Source organism: Micromys minutus (assembly GCF_963924665.1).
Source record: "Micromys minutus genome assembly, chromosome: 19".
NCBI classification, from domain to species: Eukaryota; Metazoa; Chordata; class Mammalia; order Rodentia; family Muridae; genus Micromys; species Micromys minutus.
The window spans coordinates 50,065,691-50,090,277 of NC_137954.1; the positions used below are offsets into that span (position 1 = coordinate 50,065,691).

A 24,587-nucleotide genomic window follows, 5' to 3' on the forward strand; every position below is an offset into this window, starting at 1 on the left:
TCCGAGTTGTTGCTTAGAAATCAGGCTGAAGGAAAGGAAACAAAAATCTGACATCTGCCAAAAACCAATAACAAGTCCCTTCTTGGGATGAGCAGTTAGGTGGATCTCTGGTGTTCCAAGACCCTGATGTTCTCTGTGACAGGTGACGGGAGGACACTGTGCTATAATGTCAAAAGCATCGCCAGGAGGAACAGTAGGATTGCCAAAAGGCGGCTGGGTATCCTCGGTGTTTGTGCCGCGTTCTCACCGCGGGATGGCTCGGCTGACTCATGTACGGTGTCATCTGTTCAAATAGAAAGCACAGATTCCAATGAGATTTCACATCCTTAATAACTCTCCTGCTGCAGCCTGCTGTTAACAGACCTCACCACCCTCTGCAAAGTAGGGTAATGAACCTTGTGCTACCATTGACTTTCCTGTCTGCATAATCACTCATTATTTACAGCTAACAAAGGAGAGGCGGGGAAAATTGGACTTCCTTCACAATATTTACACTCTTCCTTAAAACCGAGGGGGAGGCCGTGCGGACAGTGGGATATCTGCTGCAGAAGCGACTCTGATTAGCTACCAGTCGGATGCACTCTGCACAGACTGCAGACAGCACCTTCAAGCCTGGAGTGCTGGGAGAGGAACTGCACACTGCAAGGGAGGGGAGGAGTTATGTGGGCATATTAGTGGTTAACCAGACCTGGCTGCTCATTCTCCTCCTTCTAGGCATTTCACAGGACTAGTGTTCAATGTTTGCTTGTTTGCTGCCTACGTGCATTTTCAAATGTGAAAAATTAAATGCCAAATGAACAGTATTTTAAATAAACTATAGATAATACCCAGGAAACTTCAGAAATCCTGTACCCACTGGGCTGCCTACAATTAGGAATCAATTACGGTGCTATTTCCATTACAGGCCCTGCATCTCCCAGATTAAATTACTTGAACTTGACTATTCTTATTTTTATCAGGCTGAGGCTTGGCACATAAATTATCAGTGTGGATGCAAATTTTCCTCTAAATAAAATGGATTAAGTGAGTTAAGCTTCTTTTATTTAGCTATAAAGTGTTCTACGAGGCTGCCTCTGACTCTGGATAGCCTCCCTGATCTGCATGATTAACAGGCTTAACTTCCAAATGGGAACTTTGCAGTAATTAGATAGATTGGAGGCCTGCCCATGAGCGGCCCGATTCTCAGATGTGGCCCATCTCCTTCCTCCGTGTGGCCTAGCTTATGCTTTTAGCCCAGATGACCTCTGGACATGTTTCTGGAGCTGACAGTTGGCCTCTGAGCAGATTTCCTTTCAGCATCAGGGGGACTTCTCATGGGAACAAAAGAATTGCTACTTGGGATTTGCTGACTGGTGAGTCAGAGAGCAGTAACAAGACTCCAATATTTGTTCTCAATTATGAAGACTCCACAAGACAATCCCTAACATCTTTCAGTGACCTGCTTGTGCCTCTTTAACTCCATGAATATTCACCTACCACCCGTGCCATAGTGTCATAATAAGGGTACGTTTTCTCACTGGGGACAGTCACACTCTCTAGTATATGTCTTAGAGGAAACTTTTTTTTTTTTTTTGGCTCACTCTTTCTGGAAGTTTCTGCTCATCCCCTTCATGTCCCATAGGATCTAAGAAACATGCATTCTCAGATTAAATCTTCTGCCCCGGAAGGAGCTTGTCATTTCACTGGGTCTTCGTGGAGGAGCCCCGCAGCCCTTTGTTTAATCTGCTCTCCTTTCCGTGGACTTAGCAAACCAGCAGAGCAGAGATTGCTTTTAGCTTAGGAGACTAAAAAAGGTTAGGAAGCGAGACTAGGAAGGCAAATCCCGCCCAGCATAGCTGAGTGTGTGTAGGCCCTCATCCTGTCTCTGCTCTTTTCTCAGCCTTGGTAATGCATTAATTAAATCTGTAGTTAACAGGAGGCAGAAGTAAAGGCCCCTAATAGCCCTGAAATTAAAATCCAAATCACATTCTTAAGAGCACCAATATGGTGTCAATCAAAACAATGGAGCACTTCAGGCTTAATTATAGAAGAACCATAAACCCTGAGGATTCCACAGCTCATTGAAACATCACTTCTATTTACACACCTGAAATTACATCACCTGCTGGGCTTCTTCTCCACCCTTTCTGCAATAATACATCACTCAGTCTTTCACCTGCCGAAGCTTGGAAATGTCTTGTTGAAAGATACTCGGCTGCATTTCTACACTAGATGCAAGTATGCAGGGCAGGGCTTCACGGCTTTGCGCCCCTTGCGTGGCTTAGCAAAGGCTAACCACTGTCCCACACTCACTCAGCTCAGAGGACAGTGGAGGGACATTGTGGAAACCTGATTTTCCTCTAAGTGAAGCATCAGCTTTAATGGACCTTTCAAACCCTTTGTGGCCGACAATCTTTGGAATTAGCATTTCTGAGAGCTGTGTTGTCCGTTACTTTAGCCTCACATACATTTGCTACACAGGGCATAATAAGGGTACATTTTCTTTCTGGGGAAAGACACAGTCCCACGTGCTTCCCTCGATGAGAAAACCCACTGCACGGTCTTGTTCCTACAATATGATGTTCATGAGTCGGGGTTCTACAGGTATGCTCTGATTAAAACAGGTCCTTTTGGGGAACTCTAAATCATCACCGCCACCCACACCCGTGACCCCTGGCATTTAAAAAGAAATTGGCTATCATTTGGATAACTTGGGATGGAATTTCAGAATTCTAAGTTGAAACTCCTAAGTAAAAAAAAAAAAAAAAAAAAAAATCTATCCTAATGGAAATTAAACCTGCATATGAGAAATAATTAATACTTGTAGTAGTGAGTGTGGCTTGGCAGAAGAAAATGTTCCTCTTTAGAAGCCAAATGGAGTTTTGCCTCTTAGTTACAGGATTCTGCCACACAGGGGTTTCAGTGGGCAGCCGAGAACACTGATATTTTTGAGCATGGAACGTGGCGAATGTCTGCCCTGAGATGATCCTACATCCCTGAAGGTAGGAAACTGGCAGGCAGCGTGTGCGAGCGAACAATGAAGACAAATGCATTCCACAGACAGGTGAATTAGAACACATTGCTGAGAACATGCAGGAGAACCTGTCAGGCTCTCCGGGTCCCTAAAGCCCGTGTCCACCCGGTGCCGGCTCAAGGAGACCACTGTTAATTGAAGGAGTCAGCAGAGTGGGAAGAGAACAGCCAGGTGTGACTGGTGGAATCTTCTAGCAAATACAGAGAAACACTCAAATCTGTTAACACATTCATATTTTCGGGCACAGTGGCTCACCTGAGGTTAGTGAGGATGCTTGCTGTCAGTCTTAATACACACATCCACATATCCATTACACTACATTTTGCTAAGCTCTCCAAACTTCTATCAGTTATATGTTCATGGATTTGGGGCCACTGTGAAATCCACATTCTGTATGAGGGAGAACCTGTTTCTTAGAAGACACTGGCATATGCGTCTGTATGAAAGCTTCCTAATGTGTGCATTTTATCATTAGTTGAATTTAGAGGTGATTTTCTTAGCAACAGAATTGTCCTCCTTATGCTTCATTACCAGAAAGAAAAAAAAAAAAAAAGAAGGAAGGAAGGAAGGAGGAAAGAGAGGAAAGGAAGGAAGGAAGGTAGGAGATAAGAACAAAAACCATGAAATCTCTCCCATGTCTCTAGACAGGCTCCAACTCGCTAGAGAGGCAACTGATTCTCTCTGGAAAATAAGATTATGGAAAATGCATATCAAAATTATAGTCCTGGGCAACTTTATAACAGGCCTAACCTGCTGGTCATTGTAATCATGACTTGGTAGCAGAGCTAAGGAAGTTCAGTGTTTTCTCTGAACATCTGTCCCTCTAAGAGGGGGAAGAGGCTGTTACTAATATCTTAGCAGTGAGAACCAAGGATATTAATTCTGACAAGCTGAGTGGCCTGGGCAGGTTTCCGTAGCCATGGGAAGAAGAATGTGGATTCTGTAGCTTGAAAGAGCTCCTGTTTAACTTGTCCCTATGGTGGTCATGTCCTCAAGCCTGAAGTCTGGTCCCTTGAAAAGTCACAGTAATGCTTCTGGTTTTTCAGGACAATCAAGATGTCTCCTATCAGCACTCAGTTCTTACGCCTATGGAACGTGGCTAACTGATCCCTGGGGAGGCATTAAGGCCGCCAAAGCTCACTGTGCACACCTCTCATGTCATGCTTTAGGGAAAAGAGTAGTGTGTGTGTGTGTGTGTGTGTGTGTGTGTGTGCGTGTGTTGGTCCTGCTACAAAAGTAAACAACCAACACAGAGACCTGATCATATGAGTAAGGGAACTTGCCTCTCTTGGTGAAGGGGAAATAGTTTTATCTCTCTGTGCTTTAAGATGGTCATGGGAGATGGATAAAGAAAACTGCTAAGATCGACATAGGTGGATGGTAGAAAGGAAGACAGGAGTGTCTACAAACTGGACTGCCACCCACCAGAGTGGGTCTGGTTGTATTCAAAAGCCAGGATAAATTCATAAGCAAACCAACAGCTTCTCCCATTCTATACCATCCACAGTAGGCGACACTGTAAGTGGTTCAATGATTTTTTTTCTTGAGACAGGGTTTCTTTCTCTGCGAATAGCCCTGGTTGTCCTGCAATCACTTTGTACAGCAGGCTAGCCTCGAACTCACGGAGTATAAGAATATGCTCGGGGCCTTTAGTTTTTTCACCCTGATGAGGAAGTTTGACTATGTATGTCAGTGGCCTTTAAAAAATTATCTTCAAAGCTTGTTTTGTCTGATACTCAAAGATTACTCTTGGCTCCAGGAGACCCTGTGTCTAATTGTGTTGGCTACAGGACTGCGTGTCTCCATATCAACCGCTATCAACAACAGGATAAATAATACAAGTGAAGGTGTGTTTTAGGTCAGTTTCATTGATGCACATAAAATTCTAGATAAGACTAAAAATTTCGAATCAGTCACTCTTTTGCGCAGTGGTCTTGCTGCCTTTATCGGTGGATTTGGATGTGGCAAAGAGAAAATCTCATAAATATGTACAATAGAAATACTTTGGCCTTTATATGCACCGTGGCCCACTGGCAGTGTGAGGAGGAGGCAGAGGCAGTGGGTTCTAGTACTCTGCTAGGGCTTCTAGATTAGATTAACTGCTTCCAACGGGACCCATGTCCAAGAAAGAAAAGTTGTACTCCATCTAGCATGCACTACACAAAAATACTGGAGGAATGAGAGAGAAGTAATATTAGCAAGCGTCTAGCAATGGGCGAGAGCGGAGACGACGGGAACATGCGCGCATGCAGAGAGGAGGAAAGGAAGACCAGTACTAAAGCATCGGGAGACAGATGCGTTGGTTAACAAGAGATTCTCTAAGCATACTAACCTGCTGGTTCTAATGAATTTTCTACTTTGTCGTTAACATCGAAAACACGATCATGAACACCTATAGTTTTCATACAGCTATCTATAACAAAAATAAAGATAACAGCCAAATATGTTAGTGAAGACACCTTAAATTCCCACTTCCTCTTTTTTCTTCTCTCGCTATCATTCCTTTTATTAATGTAGAGATTGTTTTGTTTTGTTTGTTTGTTTTTACAATCCATGGCATGTATCCACGTGCCAGTATCATTCCCGTTAGCTGTGCACAGACAACAGTCTGAGAAACAACAAGTTAGCAACTGCTGGGTACTTCGATACACTAAATCAAAAGCACCATGAAGAATGAGGAAAAATACAATGGAAAACTCAAACATGGATGTGGATATACAAAACAGGTATCGCACAAGTCTTGACAGTAAAAATTAAATAAATAAATAAATAAATAAATAAAATGAAATAAAATTTTACCGCTGTGAACCAGACCATAGGATGAAGCATGCGCAGTGAGGGGGACCCTCAGGAGCTCTTTCTAGGAACTTACTTGTTGGCCTCACAAAGACTTTGAGCTTTAGGCAGGATCTTCTTCCATTGTCTGGGATTGCAGAGGCTGTGGGGAAGGCAAAGAGAGGGCGAAAGAAAAAGGAGAGAATAACAACATATTATTCTTTGTTTTACATATGCAAATACATGCCCCACTCATTCTTGCAGGGCACACTTGTCTGAATCTTGTCCTGAAGTTAAAACACACTATACTTTCCAGACTGAGCTAAATGCTATAGGAAGGTGACTCTCATACTCCTCCCCCTTTTTTAAACAATAAAGGAAGAATCCTGCAGGAATGTGGTAATCTATAGAAAAATGCTTAGGACTTCGATTTCAAAGGCACTTCCCTTTCACTTGATCTGCTATCAATTTTCTCTAAACCAGGAGAATAATGCTTGAACTCTCTTGCGGAGGGAACAGCTCCTCTAGGGCAGGAGAAAGAGCCCAGCAGATCCCCACAGTGAGAGTGCTGTCAAAACCAGTAACAGACAGTTACAAGGCGGACTTCAACTTGACCTACTTCTGCTGAGGAAAGCAGAGCTTTGTCTGTCCTGAAAGCTTGTCTGTCAGTGCTCTGCAGGTAATTCAATTAGAGGTTTGACTTGGAATTTGGCTGTGCTTTCTATATGACTGACTGAGCCCGGCAACTCCACCACACCATTGTAAGCACAATATGCTATTGAGAAAGCTCGTGTTGCACCAGCACATTTATCATCTTTTAATTTTCCACAGAGAAGGATGGAATTAATAAAGTACGTTTACTAAAAACATGACAACATGTTTCAAGTTATAAATCATCCGAGGAAGAGACCTTTCTTCTCCTCGGGGAGAAGATCATAAACTTTCCCTACTTTTTAAGATGATCTGCCCTTGTACGCTCACAGAGTAATGTCACAAGGATTTTGAAGGGCGGTCAGACCATTAACAGCCACATGTGTTTACTAATGTTCTCTAGAAATGACAAACATCACAGCAATGAGAGCCACATACTTTCTTCCCTGCAGACTTGCTTCAAGTGGTTTCTTTGTTCAGAAAAGCAGCTGACATCAATCAGAATGCACATGGCTTAAAATTAGTTTAATCCTGAAAGTGACAAAGAGAGACCCAGCATCTAACATGCCTCCTCCCCCTTCTACCTTCATATTATCCCTCATGAGGAGCTCAAAGGGAAAAAATGTTCATCTTGAGGTGAGAGAGGAGCTCCGAACTTCTGCATCAGCTTCCTTATATGTGGGGTTACAGGTCCATGCAAATCTCCTGCAGAACATACGCATGAACAGCTAAAGGACACCAGACACTGAAGAAACGCCACTGTCACCGCTCAACACCTGCTGCAATTCCTGAGACAGAATACGGAGAAAAGATGCTTCTGGCCCTCTGCATTTCTCCTGGTCTCCCTGACAAGCAGTTAGAAACTGTTAACAGCTGGCTTGGCCACAGGCTCCCATTAAATCAAAGTTGGGAAAACTCCCCTACTGACATCAGCAGTAACTAGTGTGTTATTTAGGGCACAGTATTTTGCACTCTGGTTTGATTCAGGAAATAGCCTCACTTCCTATGAACCTATACTGCAAATGCATGTGCCACAATACAGCACAGGCAGGTGACTCCAGTTCCTTACAAAGCCCCTAGGGTCTTAGTCATGAGAGGCGGTGGGGGAACTGCCCTCGAACCCATCTGAGTTAACAGAAACTTACTTCAGACTCTGAGTATGCTAAGGACTGATTTTAACATGTCAGTTCAAGCAAGACAGGCAGGCTCAAAGCAGTGTCAAATGTACAATTGTTTTTGTGAGGATTTTAGGTTTTGGTTTGCTTGTTTGTTTGTTTAATGGAGGTTTTTCAGACCTTTACTAAGAAGAATAAATCCAGGACATTAAGTCATTGTATGATGTACTACAGAGAAGCCAATGAAGACACAGGACACAAAGAGCGACGCCTCCCAGCTCCCAGCTCCTCATATGAGCCGCCTTGGCCACTGAGGCAGTGACTTCTGTGAGTGAAAGGTACCAAAAGCACTTCACACAATGAAAACATGAGAAAACACGAGGCCTTCGCACAATAGAAACACGAGGAAACACTAGGCCTTCACACAATGGAAACACTAGGCCTTCGCACAATGGAAACACAAGGCCTTCGCACAATGGAAACACGAGGAAACACTAGGCCTTCGCACAATGGAAACACTAGGCCTTCGCACAATGGAAACACGAAGCTCACTTCCCACAGGTCTCTCACCAGGATCGCACAATGGAAACACGAGGCCTTCGCACAATGGAAACACGAGGAAACACTAGGCCTTCGCACAATGGAAACACTAGGCCTTCGCACAATGGAAACACGAAGCTCACTTCCCACAGGTCTCTCACCAGGAAAGCTCTGACGGTAATGGGACTGACCCTGTGTGAAACTGTCTATTTACTTTAATCCTTTTGAAAGATCTGTGCACAAAGAATATTCATACATGATTCACAGTATGAACCTGTGTGTAAAGCCCTCGCCCGTGGAGTATAATTGTAACTCTGTAGCATGGCCGACCTAAGATGGGGCCTTTGCTAGGCTCTAATCATCTGACTTCCTTACTTTCCACACCAAGATAAAATAAAAAATGAAAAACAAACTTAAAAACAGTAATAATAGAAATAAATGAAAATATATCCCATGCATTGCCAACATTCCCTTTATTTATTAAGTTTTTAACAGTTGTATCACAGGTTGCTTCATGTGAAGTTTGTGATTTCTGCACCCCACAACTCTTGGCTTTCAGATGGTGAAGTCATTATTCCACCGTAAGTACAGACGGTAGCCATTAGTAATCTTGGAGGATACGAGGTTGTCTTACTCATCGTAAGGAAGCACAAGGCCAAGGGCAGAGCACCAAACCACAAAACAACATAGTAATTAACATACATAAGATTCCCATTGTCGATGCAGAAATAAAATCCTCTCAAGATCTCTTATAAACAAAAGGCAGAGCTGCTGGTGGGAGTAAGAGATTGAAACTCTCAAATAAGCCAGGCCTTTGTTGAGATGTTGACACCTCAAACTCCAGAAAAACTTCATTTGTAAAACCCATCATTAACTTTAGTTTTAAAAGTTTATATTAAAATTATAGATAAATTATAAATAGTTATATGTACACTTATCACACCTGGTGATGTTTTCTTTAAAAAAAATCCAATCAAACAATCAAACAAAAAAGTGTAGTTGACACCAAAAACTGGTAGTGAAGAAAATCAAAGGGCATTACATATTCCTGCAGCCTTTTCTACCATTTCAAATTCCTTTACAATCCTCACTCCACACCAGCATCTTTATGAGATGCTGTGGATAGTAAGAGGCCTAAGACAGGTTCCTGCCTTTGTGGTGCACGTGTGTGAGTTGTGGTGTGCATACTAACTAGACTAGGGTGTGAAATGATCAGGTGGTAAACTGAGGTTCACATGAAGAGCCAGCCCAGCATCATGCAGAAAGCATTCACCTTATCTGCAAGGGCGCTAGTGTCTTATCAGGGATGTGGAAAGTGTATCAGAAGCTTTATGGCATCTCTAGGAGCCATTCAGGGCAAGAAGAGTAAAACAATTAAAACACCCATGTCTAAATTCCCAAATCAGAGATATGATGACCCTTGAGTGTGTACCAGAACGGGTGAGTACCCTACATTTGTCTCATAAAGATGCACACACTTTCTAATAGAAAACTTTAAATAGTAAGGCATTAAGATAAATTCACATTTCTTTACTCATTTTGCTAATAAATATGCACATTTGGATTTGAGAAGTTAGGAGTAGGGAAAGAGAAATCATTAAACAAACTGAGCTTCTCATCCTCCAACTTAGTAACTATTTTATAAACCTGTCCACACCCCACCCGCACCTCCCCGTCCCTAAAAAGTACTAGTCAAAAGAATAAAATATAGAATGGAATAAAAGCTGGGAGCTCTTTTCTCTGTCTTTAGAATACATACAAAGCTGATATGACCATGAAGGCCCTGACTTTACTTGTATTCTCAAGGGCCCAAAGTTCAATCATTCTGGAGCCTCACCCCCTTGGTCTCTTGGTGCTCAAATAACCTTGACTCAGCATTTTGTCAATGTGGCACTTATGAAGGACACCACATTCCTGGTCCCCAAGCTAGTGTTTGGATGGATTCATTTTAGTTTCTTGCTCCTAATGAACAGAACACAGCTAAAGTTAGGACTTGTCACCTCTGGGATTATGTTGTAAAAGCTGTGGACCTCTTTCTTAGTAATACTCTCCTGTATGTGAAGTAATGTGCCACATTGGGTACACTGGAGAGACCCATGCAACAGAGAATGATCAAAACAGGAGAAATTGATGACCCTTGGGAAACACATTGAAGCCTGCTAACAATCAAGTGAGTGTATATGAGAAAGCAGGTCCTTTTTAGCCAAGCCTAGAACTCACTGTGGCCTTGTGAGCTGAACTTGAATCGCTGGATCTCTACTAATATGGTTGTCTTAGACACAGACAGCTGATGTAAGTGTTTCACAAGCAGACCTATGTGATCCCAGGTTTCTCAAGAGGTATATTCTCCTGGCCAGCCACGCCCTTGCTTCCCAATGCTGCATATTCTCACCGCCCAGCTGTGCCTGGACAACCGGACGGCTTACTCAACTCTCTACCATCACAGGGCCTCTTGACTAACCTGACACTGGTAATGCTAAGTCGCTGTTAAAGAATGTTTGCTCGGGCTCCAGAATCTAAAAAAACCTTTTTTATTCTCTTTCTCGTGCAACTGAGTTTGTTTTCCCTCCAGGAGGGAAAACTGTCAGCACTGCTCCTTAAAATTAGGGCGATACCTCAGTTCAACGCCAAGTTACTAGGTGGAGCCAATGAATTTTGAGATAAAATGTGAACTTGGATCGTAAGAGAAACTGTTTTTCAGCACATCTCGGGAAAAGAACAGAAAGGTGAGCTTTAAAAGCATCTTAAATGAAAGGACTAAAATTACGAAAACTTCTCTGATTATTCAAAAACAGCGATTAGTGATCTTTTCTACAAGTTATCACATGAAAGGTAAACATCATGAAAGTTCAGGCTGCTCCAAAGTTCTCAGTAATCAAAGCAAATCTTCTATGAGACCCAAAGCCTGTCAGAAGGGGAGGACTCGGTTTTAGTTTCTTCCAAACTTTCAAGTCCAGTGCTGTGCTCCTGGGTCATTTACCATCTCTGTCTAACTTCACTCAGCCCCAAACTGTAATTTTAAAGGCCACAGCATCCCTTTCTGCATCCATGTCAATCTGGATACTCTGGGAAATTGAACTCCTCGGTAGAGCCAGCCACATTCTTCTCTTCAGTGGCCCGAGCACGTGCAAGCATTAAAGGTGCAGATCTCCACGATGTTTGCCGCATACACAGTTAGTTCTCAATTTGAGCAAGTCAAAAGAAAAGATAGGTTACTAGCTGTTAGCAGGATACAGTGTTTTCCCTGTACGTTTTTCATGAAGTTTAACACACAACAAAAATATATGTAAATTAGGTAGGTAAAGCTAAAATTATGCATTATTCTTTCAACAATAAAAAGAAATCTCACTTAAATCCAGAGTGGTACTGGAAAAATCTCCTAGAACTTAATGAATGAATAAAATCCATTTTGTATATGTGGGGAGAGAGTGGGGAACAGAAGCAGTGGGAACCAGAAAGAGATTAAACAGAACCATATGCACCACTCTGAAAATGGTTACCAGACACACAGTGTAAACAAACAAACAAACAAACAAACAGACCAAGTTAGGCCTCTTTTGGGGGAAGAATAACAAAGCAATAATTTGCAAATAGTTACCTATCTTAAAAAAACTATATTCAATTATTTAAAACAAAAAGCACTTGGCAGTTAGGATAAAGTATATCTCAGCTATTATAAATCAGACTTAAGAGAGAAATTTGTGTGACCTGAGCTTGAACCCAGATCCTTATGCATATTAAGCCAGTGTTCAACCAGTGAGCTATATCCCTGCCTCAAAGGCCACCTCATTTCAGTTACAGCCTTTGGTTTGTGGTGCTCACACCATAAGAGCAACCACAGGGGTTGCCTAATTTGCCAACACGTTTTACCTCTTGAAGCCATAGTGTTTCAGGACTTATATCACCAACAAGTCAAGGCCAAGGCACAGATGTAAAAACTGGAAAGGAAGTGACTGGGTCTAGAGTCTCTGGAGACATCAAAGCTGGAATATACATGTTAGACTCGTCAGGATAGCTCTGAGGATAGTCCTTTTATTCTAACTGGAAGGTGGGAAGAAAGGTGTTTCCCACAATATAACAAAAAAGATCTAAAAGACCCATTCTCTAAGTTAAAACTGAGTTTCCACACCAGGAGGCTGTAGGGGACAAACGATTACAGGGAAGTTCAGGATAAAGGAGGGAAACTAAGTCCCAGCTGGACAGCCTCTGAAGAAGGAAGGCCAAAGTGAAAAGAAGACTCTGCCCTTCTCACCATTGCCCTTGACCTGGCCTCCTAACCCCTTAGGCCAGCTTCTTACCACAAACTAGCTTAAGTGGTAGGCAAATCCCAGCAGCCAAGTCTCAGTAGATCAATTACTGTTCTTAGAAAAATAAATAAATGACAGAGACAAGGTCTGTTCCACTGATCTCTGGAAATAAACAGGGCAAAATCCTTATGTACACATTCCTATGATATGAAAGGAAATTTCTATTGGCCTTTCAAAGTTCAGTGACAATCTGTTTCTACTACAGAGGGCCTTCAGCCTCCCTAATGTATTGGTCTTTACTGAATTATAAGCAAAAAATAACCTGGAGTTTGGAGTATTATCTTTAAGTGTCCCTAAAAGAAGCATTTTAAGAAAAAAGATTGTTTTACAACAGTTTAATGAAACCCAGCCTGTGACTCTGGACTTTAGCCTCCCTCAGTGAATGAAATCCACTTATCCGCAGGAAAAGATGGGAAGGACGGCATTTAGAGAGTTACCTTTTTAAATCACTAGGCGTGATGAAACTGTCCCTTTTATAGTTAGTTGTTTGTCTGACCCCACTGGATGTCTTGGAGCAGTTAGAACAACAGTTCTACCAACACCTAGCGTCCCAAGTCTCAGAAGGAGCCTTGCTACAGCCCTCAGCATGTAAGGAGCTGTCCACACCCAATGGATCAGATGTTTCTCTCCCTCCTCCTTGTGGTAACTTTGGTGAACCTCCTGCACCACATAGGCGTTATCTGATAGTAATAAGCAAACAAAAGCACAGTCAGCAGAGCCATTAGAAAAACATACTGCAGCTAGAAGCATGTAACAATGGGAATGATAACAAGAGCCTAGAAAGATGGCGGAGTGCCTGGCATCTCACAAGAGGGATGAATTATACTTCCCCTTCTCTGCAGGACCCTCAGATATCTATCACCTATCAATGCATCCATCCATCCATTCATTCATCCATCCATCCATCCATCCATCCATCCATTCATCCACCTATCTGCGAGATTGTTAGGACAGGTCCCTCTCCTCATTTACTAAATTAACAGGAAGAATGCACTCCTAGAGAAGCACTAATTTAGTCATTTATCTAATACAAGTCAAAGACATTCTCAGAGCAGTGTCACTATTTCTCTCATACCACACTCCTGTGGTGAAGGTCCTAGGAGAAACAGGGTTTAGTGATGTCAATGCAGGCACAATGATGCTCGGCTTTCTCTCTGATTCACACTCCTGACCTTTCCTGTGGCTCTGAGCCAGCTGCTTAATCTGTCTATGCCTCAGTTTCCTGAGGAGCTTCCCCTTCTTAAGAGATTTAATTATGACCCACGTTAGAGGGAACGTGGAGCTTTGTAGTTCCCTTGGAAGCTCAAGTGTTCGAACCCTGCAGATCGAGAATATTATTTCACCAAAGACAGATGGATACCAATTAGCACAATTACTAATTATTAAATTACCAGTTTATTTACTCTGTGTCTGTCTGTATTGTGTGTGTGTGTGTTTGTGTGTGTGTAGTATAGTGCAGTCTAGTGTAGGTTTATTCATATGAGTATAGCACCCACAGAGGTTAGAAGAAAAAGCACCAGGTCCCTGAAAACTGGAGCTAGTTACCTGATATGAGTGTTCAGAACCAAGCTAAGTGGTCTGGAAAAGCAGCAGGTACTCTTCACCACTGAGAACTAGACCTCTACTTGTGAACACAAATAAGGTGAAAGGGGTGGATGGGGAAAGGTTGACAGATAGGGGTATATGGCTCTACACAGCCTACATTATCTACTGCATGCCTGCTTGTGTGCTAGAGCAGGTTCGTACTATTGTACAACTCCTGAGTTCTTAAATGAACCTTCTGCTTTCAGAGTGGTATGTTTTGTGGACTCCCAGCACTGTAGCCTGAGTTTTACCCCGGTTATATTTGCATTGTTTATGAATGTGATAGGAATGTGATAGGGATGAAGGTGTGTGTGTGTGTGTGTATGTTTGTGTGTGTGTATGTCTGTGCACGAGCGCTCGAACTCTCGTGCCTGCACATGCGTGCCACTGTGCACTAAAGGTATGGGGATTACTTAGAGAATGAGAAACAGCAGTAAAGAGCCTCTTGCTTTGGGTTCGCTTGTTTATATCTGATCCATTTTAAGTCTGTGAGCATGTTATTAAATTAGGGGGAAGAAAAGATGGAACAATGAACTCCCTAGAGACGCAACCAGACTGGGCACTAAGTTTGCCTTTGTACTTGAAAGACTTGGGCACAAACGGCACCAGAGAACTCAGCTGGAAGTGTCAGACACAGGCACCTCAGTGTGTCCTCACCTGTTTGGGTGTTGAGCTGCATTGTTGAAAATTCTTTTGTAAAATCTTGGTGACTACCTATCAGTGAATTCTTTGCTTATTTCCCTTTGCCAGTAGTCCAGGTTCTTCAGTCGATTGCTCCTGATGGAAATAAAGGTAATATAGACAAGAGTACCCATTGGTGTGAGCAATGGGCTGCTAATGAAACTCAAGTCAAGGGTGTTCTCTCTGACAGGCTAATTTTACCTAGGAGGAAGTTGTTTACGTACCAAGATTGCACAGTTTATTTCACACCAAAAAACCAACCAACCAAACAAACAAACAAACAAACTAAAAAAGGCTTTGCTGGGTGGGGTTTTATGTTGACATAGTAACAAAAATCAAAGCCTAGGGTCTAAGCTCTAGTTCACTCCGATTATCTGTTCATGGAGACATTTCCAGTGAGGATGACTGCATCCTCATCTAGCCCACAGAGAAGCTATGGCTTTCTTCCTCTGGTCCTGCCTTGGCTTTCTTCTCTATCTCTCCCACTCTTTCTCCTAACAGCTAGTCCTGACAATATTCCCTCTAATAAAATCTGTCTTCTAACTCACATGACCTTTTTCTTACTTCTCAAAGATATATCCCCCTGTCTCCAGTGCTCTTCTCGGATCTTACAGCATCTGGGTCTGTCTCCTTTAGAAAATATATGTTCCCTTCTGTAGTTCTGTGTTACATTAGAACAGGATATTGCATCTTTCTGTTATTACAGTTGAGGTGCAGTTCCATAAGAACAGGGGCTATGCCAGGTGTTTGGAATTGTGGAGCCGACTTACTTTGTTCACAGTGATTACTCACTACAGATATAAAGATGAGGCTAGTCTGTAGCAAAGTAATGAGATGGTCATCCATGAAGCAAAATAGTAAAGAGAAAAAAGGGGGAGAGGGACTGTAGTAAATGTTCCCTAAATAAATTACAAAAGAACAAATTCTTCCTTCTGCATTGTGCCTCTCCCTAGCTACTCAATGTTTTTTAAGGAATCACCTTTAAAATTACAATATAGCCAGTGACTACAGAGATACCCAGACTTCAAAAATAGGTAAGATGTTAAGTTCTCTAAGTGTGTGGTTCTAAGAAGCAAGTGAAGAGATTGTGGGTATCTTTGTAGGTATCATTTAAGACAATTGTGCATTGACTCTAAAGGATAATCTGGGTATAAAGAGATTCCAGGCTCTTCTAGTGAGCAGAGGAATAGAAAGTAGGATGTATGTTGAAGCAATGTTGTGTGTGTGTGTGTGTGTGCGCGCGCGTGCGTGCGTGTTTTAAAATGTAATGCATTTTTTAAAAAGAATAAAAGGTACTTTTCTGTCTATAAAGAGGTCACGCTACAGCTGCCTCTTAAGAGGTTGGACTATTACCTGCAGAGAAATGTTTGATGGTTAGCCAATTAGAATCTATCTTCATTCTTCTCCTTTCCCCTACCCAACTATAGGTCCCAGTGTGAGTGACCGGCTTGTTTTCTGGTTTTTATCTAGTTCCTAGTTAAGTTGGGAGCTCCAAAATATGAGACCAACATGATAGTGTTGTTTATCTGACATGAAAGTCTATTTTATGATACACCAGGTGGTTTCTGAAACCTAGCACAGTATTTGCCATAAAGCAGGCATCCCCAAATATTTCTGAGGGAGCAGGGAAATAAGTGAAGTAAAAGCTGAACGAATCAGAAAAGGTTGCCCATGTGTTCAAAGTCCTGGGAGCTTCAGCTCTGCTCTATGCTCTGTTCATATTACTTTTATGTCCTCACAAACCTAAGGAGCAATGGAGCAATCTCATCAATGGTAAGATGGAAACTTCTCCTACTTTATTGCTGCCTCAAACTTTTGGAGAGATTGATTTACTGCCTGCTTTGCCAGGAAGCCTAGTTTAGCTAGCAGATAATGCACAGATGTTAGCAACATGAATAATAATAGGTGAATAAACAGAAATTATAACTTTAACATGAAGTATGTTAATAAGTCAATTTTTAGGGAGTTTAGCATGCAGAAAGGAGAAAAAGGATGAGGATCTTCAAATTATGTTTCTCTCTTTCTTGAGGTTAACCTAAAATAAGTATTTTGTTATGTGTTTTCTTAATTTATTCATATATGTAACAACTATGGCTAAAGACTAGAAGGCACTTGAATTTGGGAGAAAGAGGACCTGCACATGGGAAGGGTAGGAAGGAACTTGTAATAATTTTTAAAATTATTAGATTTTAAAAATCATAAAAAACAAGTATTCTATCCATTCATGGTGATGTATTAATAATTTTAAGCTAATTGCTTAATACCAATGTGCTGTTTATGTATAAAGGAATCATTTTTGTCTCAATGTTGGCCCCACATGTTGCATAAAGGATATTTGTTTCATTCTGTGTCATTTGGGGAAGATTTTTACATTTCCTCTGTTTTGTGGAAGAAAACTCCTGGGTCAACTTATCTTTTTAATCTAAGAGGTCTGGGTTGAAATTAGCTTTGAAGTTTGTTAATTACAAAACTCAACAGGGGTTTTTCCTTATGTGGTATAAGTCATATTTCTTTTCATTAACCTTGGTTTTGGAAGAGATTAAAAAGTCTGAAAAGAAACAACTTAAAAATTGAAGAAAAAGCTGTTTCCCCATGATCCCCTCAGACACTTAGACTAAAACCTCCCCCACACTGTGTAATCGCAATCGGTGGCTTTGGGGAAAGAAGGTCATTTGTGTACATTGTGAACTTCCCAGCACCACCATGTTCTGGGGAGATGAGAGATCGGGACTTTTTTCCCCACATTCTGTACTGGGAAATTTTATGTCAACCTGAGTTACAAGGAAATCAGGATTCTGAAGGGCCATCCTGGCAGCTGCTTTTTGCAGGGCCAAGCCACCGGGTTCACAGCCTGTCTTTCTGGTGAAAAAGATCATTACCAGGCGGCTCTGGGGAAGGTGGCCCTCCTGTAAGTGTGCTCCTTTGTTATGAATATGGAACAGATGGAGCCAAATCTATCTGCTCTGTAGGAACAAAAACACTTACAACCCAGCGCTCTCTATTAAAGACTCTACTTAGTCCTTTATACCATCGGCTTTCTGTGCACTGCTGTGAGGTTTTGACTTTATAGAAAAAGACACTTCATAAAAGCAACAGTTCTTACTCTAAACTAAAGTGGCCTAAGAAGTAAAGAAGATGAATACACGGTTTCAACCACAGGGATCCTTGGAGATATGCAGATATTCAATTAGGAGTGTGTGTGTGTGTGTGTGTGTGTGTGTGTGTGTGTGTGTGTGTGTGTGTTCGCACGCATTGTGTAAGACTGTATCCAATTCTGGTAAATGTCTGCATTAAAACAGGAAAATATAGAGGAAAGCGATGAAGATGTCATGTTTCTATTACAAGGATGGCATCTAATTGCTCTAGCATAATAAAATGCCAAGATTTAATTTCCTATGTATGTCTGTAAGGCAAATAAGGACTGTCTTGCACAAAAAATATGACTATGCACAACAAAATCATGTGGATAAGTATAATTAGTAATTAAGACTATACCACAAGACAGAGGCTGGTTGTGTGATGGTGAGTCTTTGCCATGAAAAACAGTAATGCCTGTGTTCAGCACCATGCCAGTCTGCCTTTACACAATGAAAGCTATAAGTATTGCAAGTAAAACCATTCACTTATTTATCAGGCTGATGAGCCAAAAGGCATCCAACAGCCACCCTTATTTTGTGCTGTAGTTGATATCTGGGTCAGAGGCTTCTAGGTGTAGACAAAACTGTATGGGCACCTCCCATTCATAGCAACAGGGAAGAGAGGGCCTGCCTCCTTTCATTACATTTATTATACCGATACACTGAAAGTCTGGCTGCCTCTTCGGAGATAATTGAAAAAAGAAATTCTGTGGCAGGATGCTTTGATTCTAACTAAATCAAGTCTCCAGGCAAATTCCCCCCTCCCCCAGTGGAAGCACAGCTTGCCTCAAGTCGTAACCTTTGTGGGAGAAAAGAAACTGGCCTTGAAGCAGATCATGAAGCAGATGTTTTATGCCAAATCAGAGTCTAGGGATACGTAGGCTACTGCAAATAAAACTCTTCTTCTGTCTGTTCAATCATTTCAATTCCCTGCAGTGTGAAATATGAACTTGCCAACAAATGGCCAGCGTGCTGTGCCTCACGGCAGGGGGGAAAAGTGCCACAGCTGTGCCAGAGACTGGAGAACCCCAGGCAAGCATGACATGTTCATTAGTGCCCTGGATGGCCAGGGCCTGATCCAGGCAAGTCTCCAGAGCCATCCACAGGGAAACAGAAGTAGTGACTACTGCACCCCAAAGAATGAGAGATGGAAGAAGCAAACCCCGACCTCTTTGATGACCTCAGGAGGTTAATCTTAAAAACAAGAAGCCAAGGACAGATACTTTTGGTACAAATAGGAAAAACAAAAGACAAGGGAGGTCTACCAATGGTTACAGATTTCCCCTCCTGACTTTATTTAACACTCTACTCTCTGAGCACTAAAATATAAAACAATGAAATATATTTTTAGCCTTGAAACATCTCTGAGAGATGAAAATAATTTAGATGCCTTTCTGTGTACCAGAGAGATAAAGTGTGTACCTGACTGGTTCACCTGTTGCATGGAAGTCTGGCTCCTTCTAGTAGACTAGAGTTCTAGTTCACTCCACTCCCCATTTCACAATGAAGAAACAGGGAACATATCTAAATTAAAGAAAAATTTATAGCACTGGGTTTCAATGTGAGGTCCTCTGTCTGTAATATACAGAACTCACCTTCAAAACTCTCATGACTCCAGTCTAGAATATGAATATATATACATATATATTCTCCGTAATTAATTATGAAAAAGGTTACTCATACACTTCCTAGTGCCATATTCTTTCACATTTTAATCATGAGCTCCCTAAAAAGAAGTCATTTGCATCTCTAAACATTCTTGCAGTAGTATTTAGCAATATATTCTCTGTGTGCAGAGTAATTTGGGAGAAGGAAACAAGTGTGTGGGTAAAGGAAGACAACCATTAGAAACAACAATCAAGCAGAAATGAAAAGAAAGGAAAATTAGAAGGCAGAGAAACCATGCAAACCCTTTATGGAATTCCCGTTTGAGGAAAAAGAACAAAACATTTGAACTATCTTAATTTTAAAGTAGCTCAGAATCACAGACTTTATTTTAGGATGGATCTTAGGTCTGCTAATCATATAATCTAACTTGTGGCCTAAATCATAAGGACTTTCAAGAGATGAAATGAGTCTGAAATAATTTATCACTCTGAAATGAGGCCAAATAAACTCACATGGTTCAAACTCATAATGACACGCGATTATCACAGCCAATGGCGCCTTCCCATTAGCCTGGCCTTTCTAAATGAATGTTGTAGTCAATAAATCTGTCACAGAATGGTCACAAATGATTGTTTTAAGGAATTAATAACAAGACTTATACTTTTGTTTAAAGATTCTTTGGCACCAATTACCCTCACATATTACTTTTTCATAATGTTTCTTTTTCTCCATGTAACTGGACCACATACAAATTAGAAACATAAAATTATTTCTTAATTGACTTGGAGCTCATTGGGAGGGAACCACATTGCAGAACATAGAATACCAATAATATTTTTACAATACTTATCATTTATCTTATTTCCATGCACTAGGCACTATGCCAGGTTTATTAAATTTAATCCCCAGCACATCTGTTTGAAGCAGGTATTATTCCTATTGTAGGAGCAAGGAAACAGAGGCATAGAATAAGTTGCTAGCCAATGTCACACAGCTAAGTTTGTGGAAGGATGGATATTCAATTGCAAGTTCCTTTGATCACAAAAGTATACAACCTCAGTTTACAGTATAAATCATACATTTCCTCATGGTTTCCCTTCTTCATGTGTTTGTTTTATAGCTTCCCAGAAGCTCCTAAAAGCATTTTTTTTTAAAGGCAACGAGGAAGTTAAACCTGGTAGCACTTGACTGTATAATCTTCAGCTTTAGTAATAGGTTTCATGGGAAAATTAAGCAAGTCTCGCCTTAAGAGATATGTTCTCTATAGATATCCTAATCAAGTGAAAGAGCCTTTAAATATTCTAAGGCCATAACGAATATACTTCCAAGTACACACATGTATCACGGTAGGGAAATCCAGGAACCAAATACTCAGTAAGTTAATGTTACAGAAGAGTCAGGAGAGGGGCGGTGAAAAGAGTCAGTACGTAGTGACAGCACTTGCTTCTGCCAAGCCTGATGAACTGAAGTCAATCCCTAGTACCTACATGGTGGAAGTAAACACCTTCAAGTTGTCTTCTGACCTCTGCCTGTACACATTGATGTGCGCACACACACACACACACACACACACACACACACAGCTAAGTGAAAATAAAATTTTAAGAATACTTAAAAAAAAAAACAGGGAATAAAGTAACTTCCTAGCTGACTCTGATGTCAGGGTACACCCTTGAGACTGGGTAGCTCTTGCCTGCTACCCATCTGGAGTCTTATTTTTAGACAGGAAGGGAAGCAAACTGACCTTGCTAGGGCCTAAGGAGTAAAATAACATGCATAGAAATAATCTCTCTTACCCAAACCCTACCTTGTAGAGATGTGTGGAGAAGAAGTCGCCAACCTCAACCCAACTGCTATATGATACAGAGAGTGGGGCCTTTCCCGACTCTTGGCAGATGCAGATGTACAAGAACCAGCATGTTACTTTAAATCGAAAGCGCGTGGTTGCTGATTAGCTGTAGCATGAGCGCCTTTGTCTTTCTCTGTTTGGCTTTCCTGAATGATGATATTTGATCAATGAAGGTCTTATTCTGTGCCAAATAAACATTTTTCTGTACCATCTCCCTTTCTTCCCTTTAATTGATTAAGTGCACGGTTCTCATGCAATTAAAGAAACAAAGGATCTGTCCTGGTCTGGACAAGTGGACAAAAGTTCAGAGAGATCCCACCAGAAGAAAGTTGATTATGCTATTGACTTATATGTACCCCACCTGGCTCCCGTCAGAGCAAGTGAAGTCCCAGATACCTGCTGTGGTTTACCAGGACTACTTCACAGATGTTTGTATATGTTTTACACTCAGAATGGAGTCATGGGGGCTCTCCTTGTTCACGCTGCTCTGTCCAACCCTGAGAATCTCCCTGTGGGGGACGTTAGGCACTTCGCCCCTAAGACCTGTTCTGTGTCCAGGCTCCACAGCCTGGAAAATTCTCTTGCCAGAAAGAAATGGGAATTGTTGCTTCGTTTCTTTTAGGTTTTACCCCCCCCCCCCCAGTGCTAACTTCCAGAGAGGAATTTCCTGACCACATTGTATAAGATATTTCACATGCATCAATTTCTCTCTTCATAATTCTCCTCACTCCAAGTGTTCATGTGCATACACACACACACACACAATTTCAAATGTTATTTGTTATCCTTCTATAACCCTTTCCCCACTTCTTATTTCCAGTGGGTACTATTATTAAAAAATTTTGACCATTATTATTTTTCTGAAGAATTCACAGAATTTGAAATACTACCTGGCCAAATGGCTGTTAAATGAACTACAGAAGAAAAAATAAATAACTGAATGAAAGAAAAGGTCATTCAGATGAAAATGCATGTTTGTTCACTGATCTATTACAGATGCTTAAAGAAATCATATTTGGAGTAAGGATATATATATATATTACACACACACACACATATATATATAATACACACACATGAATATATATTTATATAAATTAGGCAAGTGAAGTTTATGCAATATAATTAGATTTTTGTCTGCTATAAATATAAAAGTAGCTTATTAGTCAAGAGTGGGAGTTTTCTTCACATACAGTTAAGAAGCACTAAAATCACATTTATATTAAGAATATTTGCAAAAATCTAAGGACCTGATAGTTGTTTAAGGTGTTACCACGAAAGGTGCAGAGGTATGCAAAATATCAACCAGGCCTGAGAAGTGCTTAATTTTTTTTCTTAGTGGCCTGTGTTGGCAATAATGTCAAGCATCTTTGAATCCTTAGACCAACCTAGGCTGAAATCACCATATCATAAAAACCAAGTATTCCAGCCGACCTAGCTCAGCCACTTGGAAAGGTAGGGCAGAGGAGACAGGAAGGGAGATGACTAACACTCATGATAGTTGAAAGGTCACATGACAACTTTATAAGTGCTTATGCATGCACACACAAACACACACAACCACACCCTCCCCACATAGAGTCATAAAAGAGTTTAAATGCAGCTCTCCCCCATGGGGGATAAGGTTCTTGTCAGAAGGCACAGGTTTCCAGATAAAAGCCCAGTGCCCACAGTGGGGCCTCTTCCTCAAGCTGTTGGTGAGGGATGTCCCAAAGTTGTCCCTAAACAATGCAGACTACTGCCATTGTTCTTTATCTCCCAACAGAATTCTATTGTGAGACCCTGTTGCTGAAGACACCATATAGTTTGGTTGCAGGATATGGGGGAAATAAACCTGGTAGTAACCAAAACAATTTCTCCCTCCTGGATAGTCATCATAATACTAGACGGTGCTTAGGCTACTGGGGGCAAAAAGCACCATCAATCTTCCTCAGCTATGAACCCCATGAAATGCAATAACGAAAAAGCATGGTCAACAAATGCTCCTGGGCAATGCTATGGGGGTGACCTACTGCTCTCTGACTGGATTTAGGGCCCACTCCACAGGAGGAAACATATGCTTGGTACTGTAAACCTGCCCAAGAACCCATGTTTGGGATCTCACAGATCCCAAAGGTTAACCTACTATTATTATTCTGCTGAATGGACAAAATATCAACATGCCCTTTAAACTAGTATTCATGCGTTGGTGTAGGTCTCAGATTCAATCAGGTTTCTGTGTGCAGTGGGCAGAGGTGTTGAATGCACAACTGGTCATAATGCAAAGTGTTATTGGCGTCCACCGGCACAAATGAGAGTGATATCATCTACATCACTAACCCTCAAGACTCATGGAAGAGGGAACAAAAACACTGTAAGTCAAGATGCTAGCATGGAAAGGGAGGGGCTTGACAGCCCCCACTCTGAACTGCGGAATGATTGAGTACTGATGGCATCTTGGGGAAGACGTCAGTTTGCTCATGGCTCTGGTAGGTCGACCTCATCCTAATGGCTGGTTCACATCTATGAATATATGCATAGTGCAAATTGACCTCCTCAGGTTACAAAAACAAAAATTAAAAAGACAGGGTTTGGGCTAGGATGTAGGGGTGGATTAAATCCAGGAGGGATTAAAGTTGGAGGTGAATAGAATCAAAATATATAATATAAATATAATATAATATAAAATTTTCAATTAGGGAAATATTATATTGAAAAACTAAGACATTGGAAGAGGACCCAGTAAGACATGTCACTGAATGAAGATCCTTGCTCCCAGAACCCAGATAAAAGTCAAGGTGGAATCACATTTGAAATACTAGATCTGGGGAGGTGAAGAGAGCTCCATCTTTACAGCTCATTGGCTGGACAGCCTGACTTAGTGGGTAAGTTCACAGCCAATAAGAAGCCCAGTATCAAAGAGCAAGGTGGATGGCACCTGAGGAATAATACCTGAGACTGACCCCAGACACACACACACACACACACACACACACACACACACACATACATACACACACACACACACACACACACAGAGCCTCGCCTCAGCATGCTCTGAAGACAGCATGCCCCAGGGAAGGACAGTGAGTAAAAAGCAGTGTTCAGACTCTTACCAAAAAAAAAAAAAAAAAAAAAAAAGATAAATCATCCAACTGCCTAGGGCAAATCTGAAGCAGAGTGACTGTCCCCCAAGCCACTCTTCAGTAACAAACAGCTTACAAGGAGTTAAATGCTTAATGAAATGCTACTAGATGCTGTCCTCTGCTGAAATTGGTGAAACAATTTGGCTGAGCACATTATCTGCTAAACATACTTCTCAGAGCATGTAAAATCAATGTATATAAT

At 41.4% G+C, this 24,587-nt stretch overlaps 1 protein-coding gene and 1 pseudogene across 3 annotated transcripts in view; one reads left to right on the forward strand and one right to left on the reverse strand.

Moving 5' to 3' along the window:
- Nucleotides 1–24,587, forward strand: part of LOC308433277 (high mobility group protein B1-like) — a 567,491-nt pseudogene that overhangs the window by 227,836 nt on the left and 315,068 nt on the right. The window lies entirely within an intron of this gene.
- EFNA5 (ephrin A5) overlaps nucleotides 162–24,587 on the reverse strand; it is a gene marked incomplete at its 3' end in the record, with an annotated part of 267,624 nt that continues 243,198 nt past the window's right edge. Inside the window, exons 3-5 of one of the 2 annotated variants that reach the window (XM_080933506.1) lie at nucleotides 5,886–5,951; nucleotides 5,346–5,426; nucleotides 162–283 (exon numbers count right to left, since the gene is read on the reverse strand). In XM_080933506.1, the coding sequence (XP_080789632.1) occupies nucleotides 162–283; nucleotides 5,346–5,426; nucleotides 5,886–5,951 (269 nt within the window). The remainder of the gene's footprint in view (nucleotides 284–5,345; nucleotides 5,427–5,885; nucleotides 5,952–24,587) is intronic. The other variant, XM_080933505.1, reaches the window with a different exon arrangement.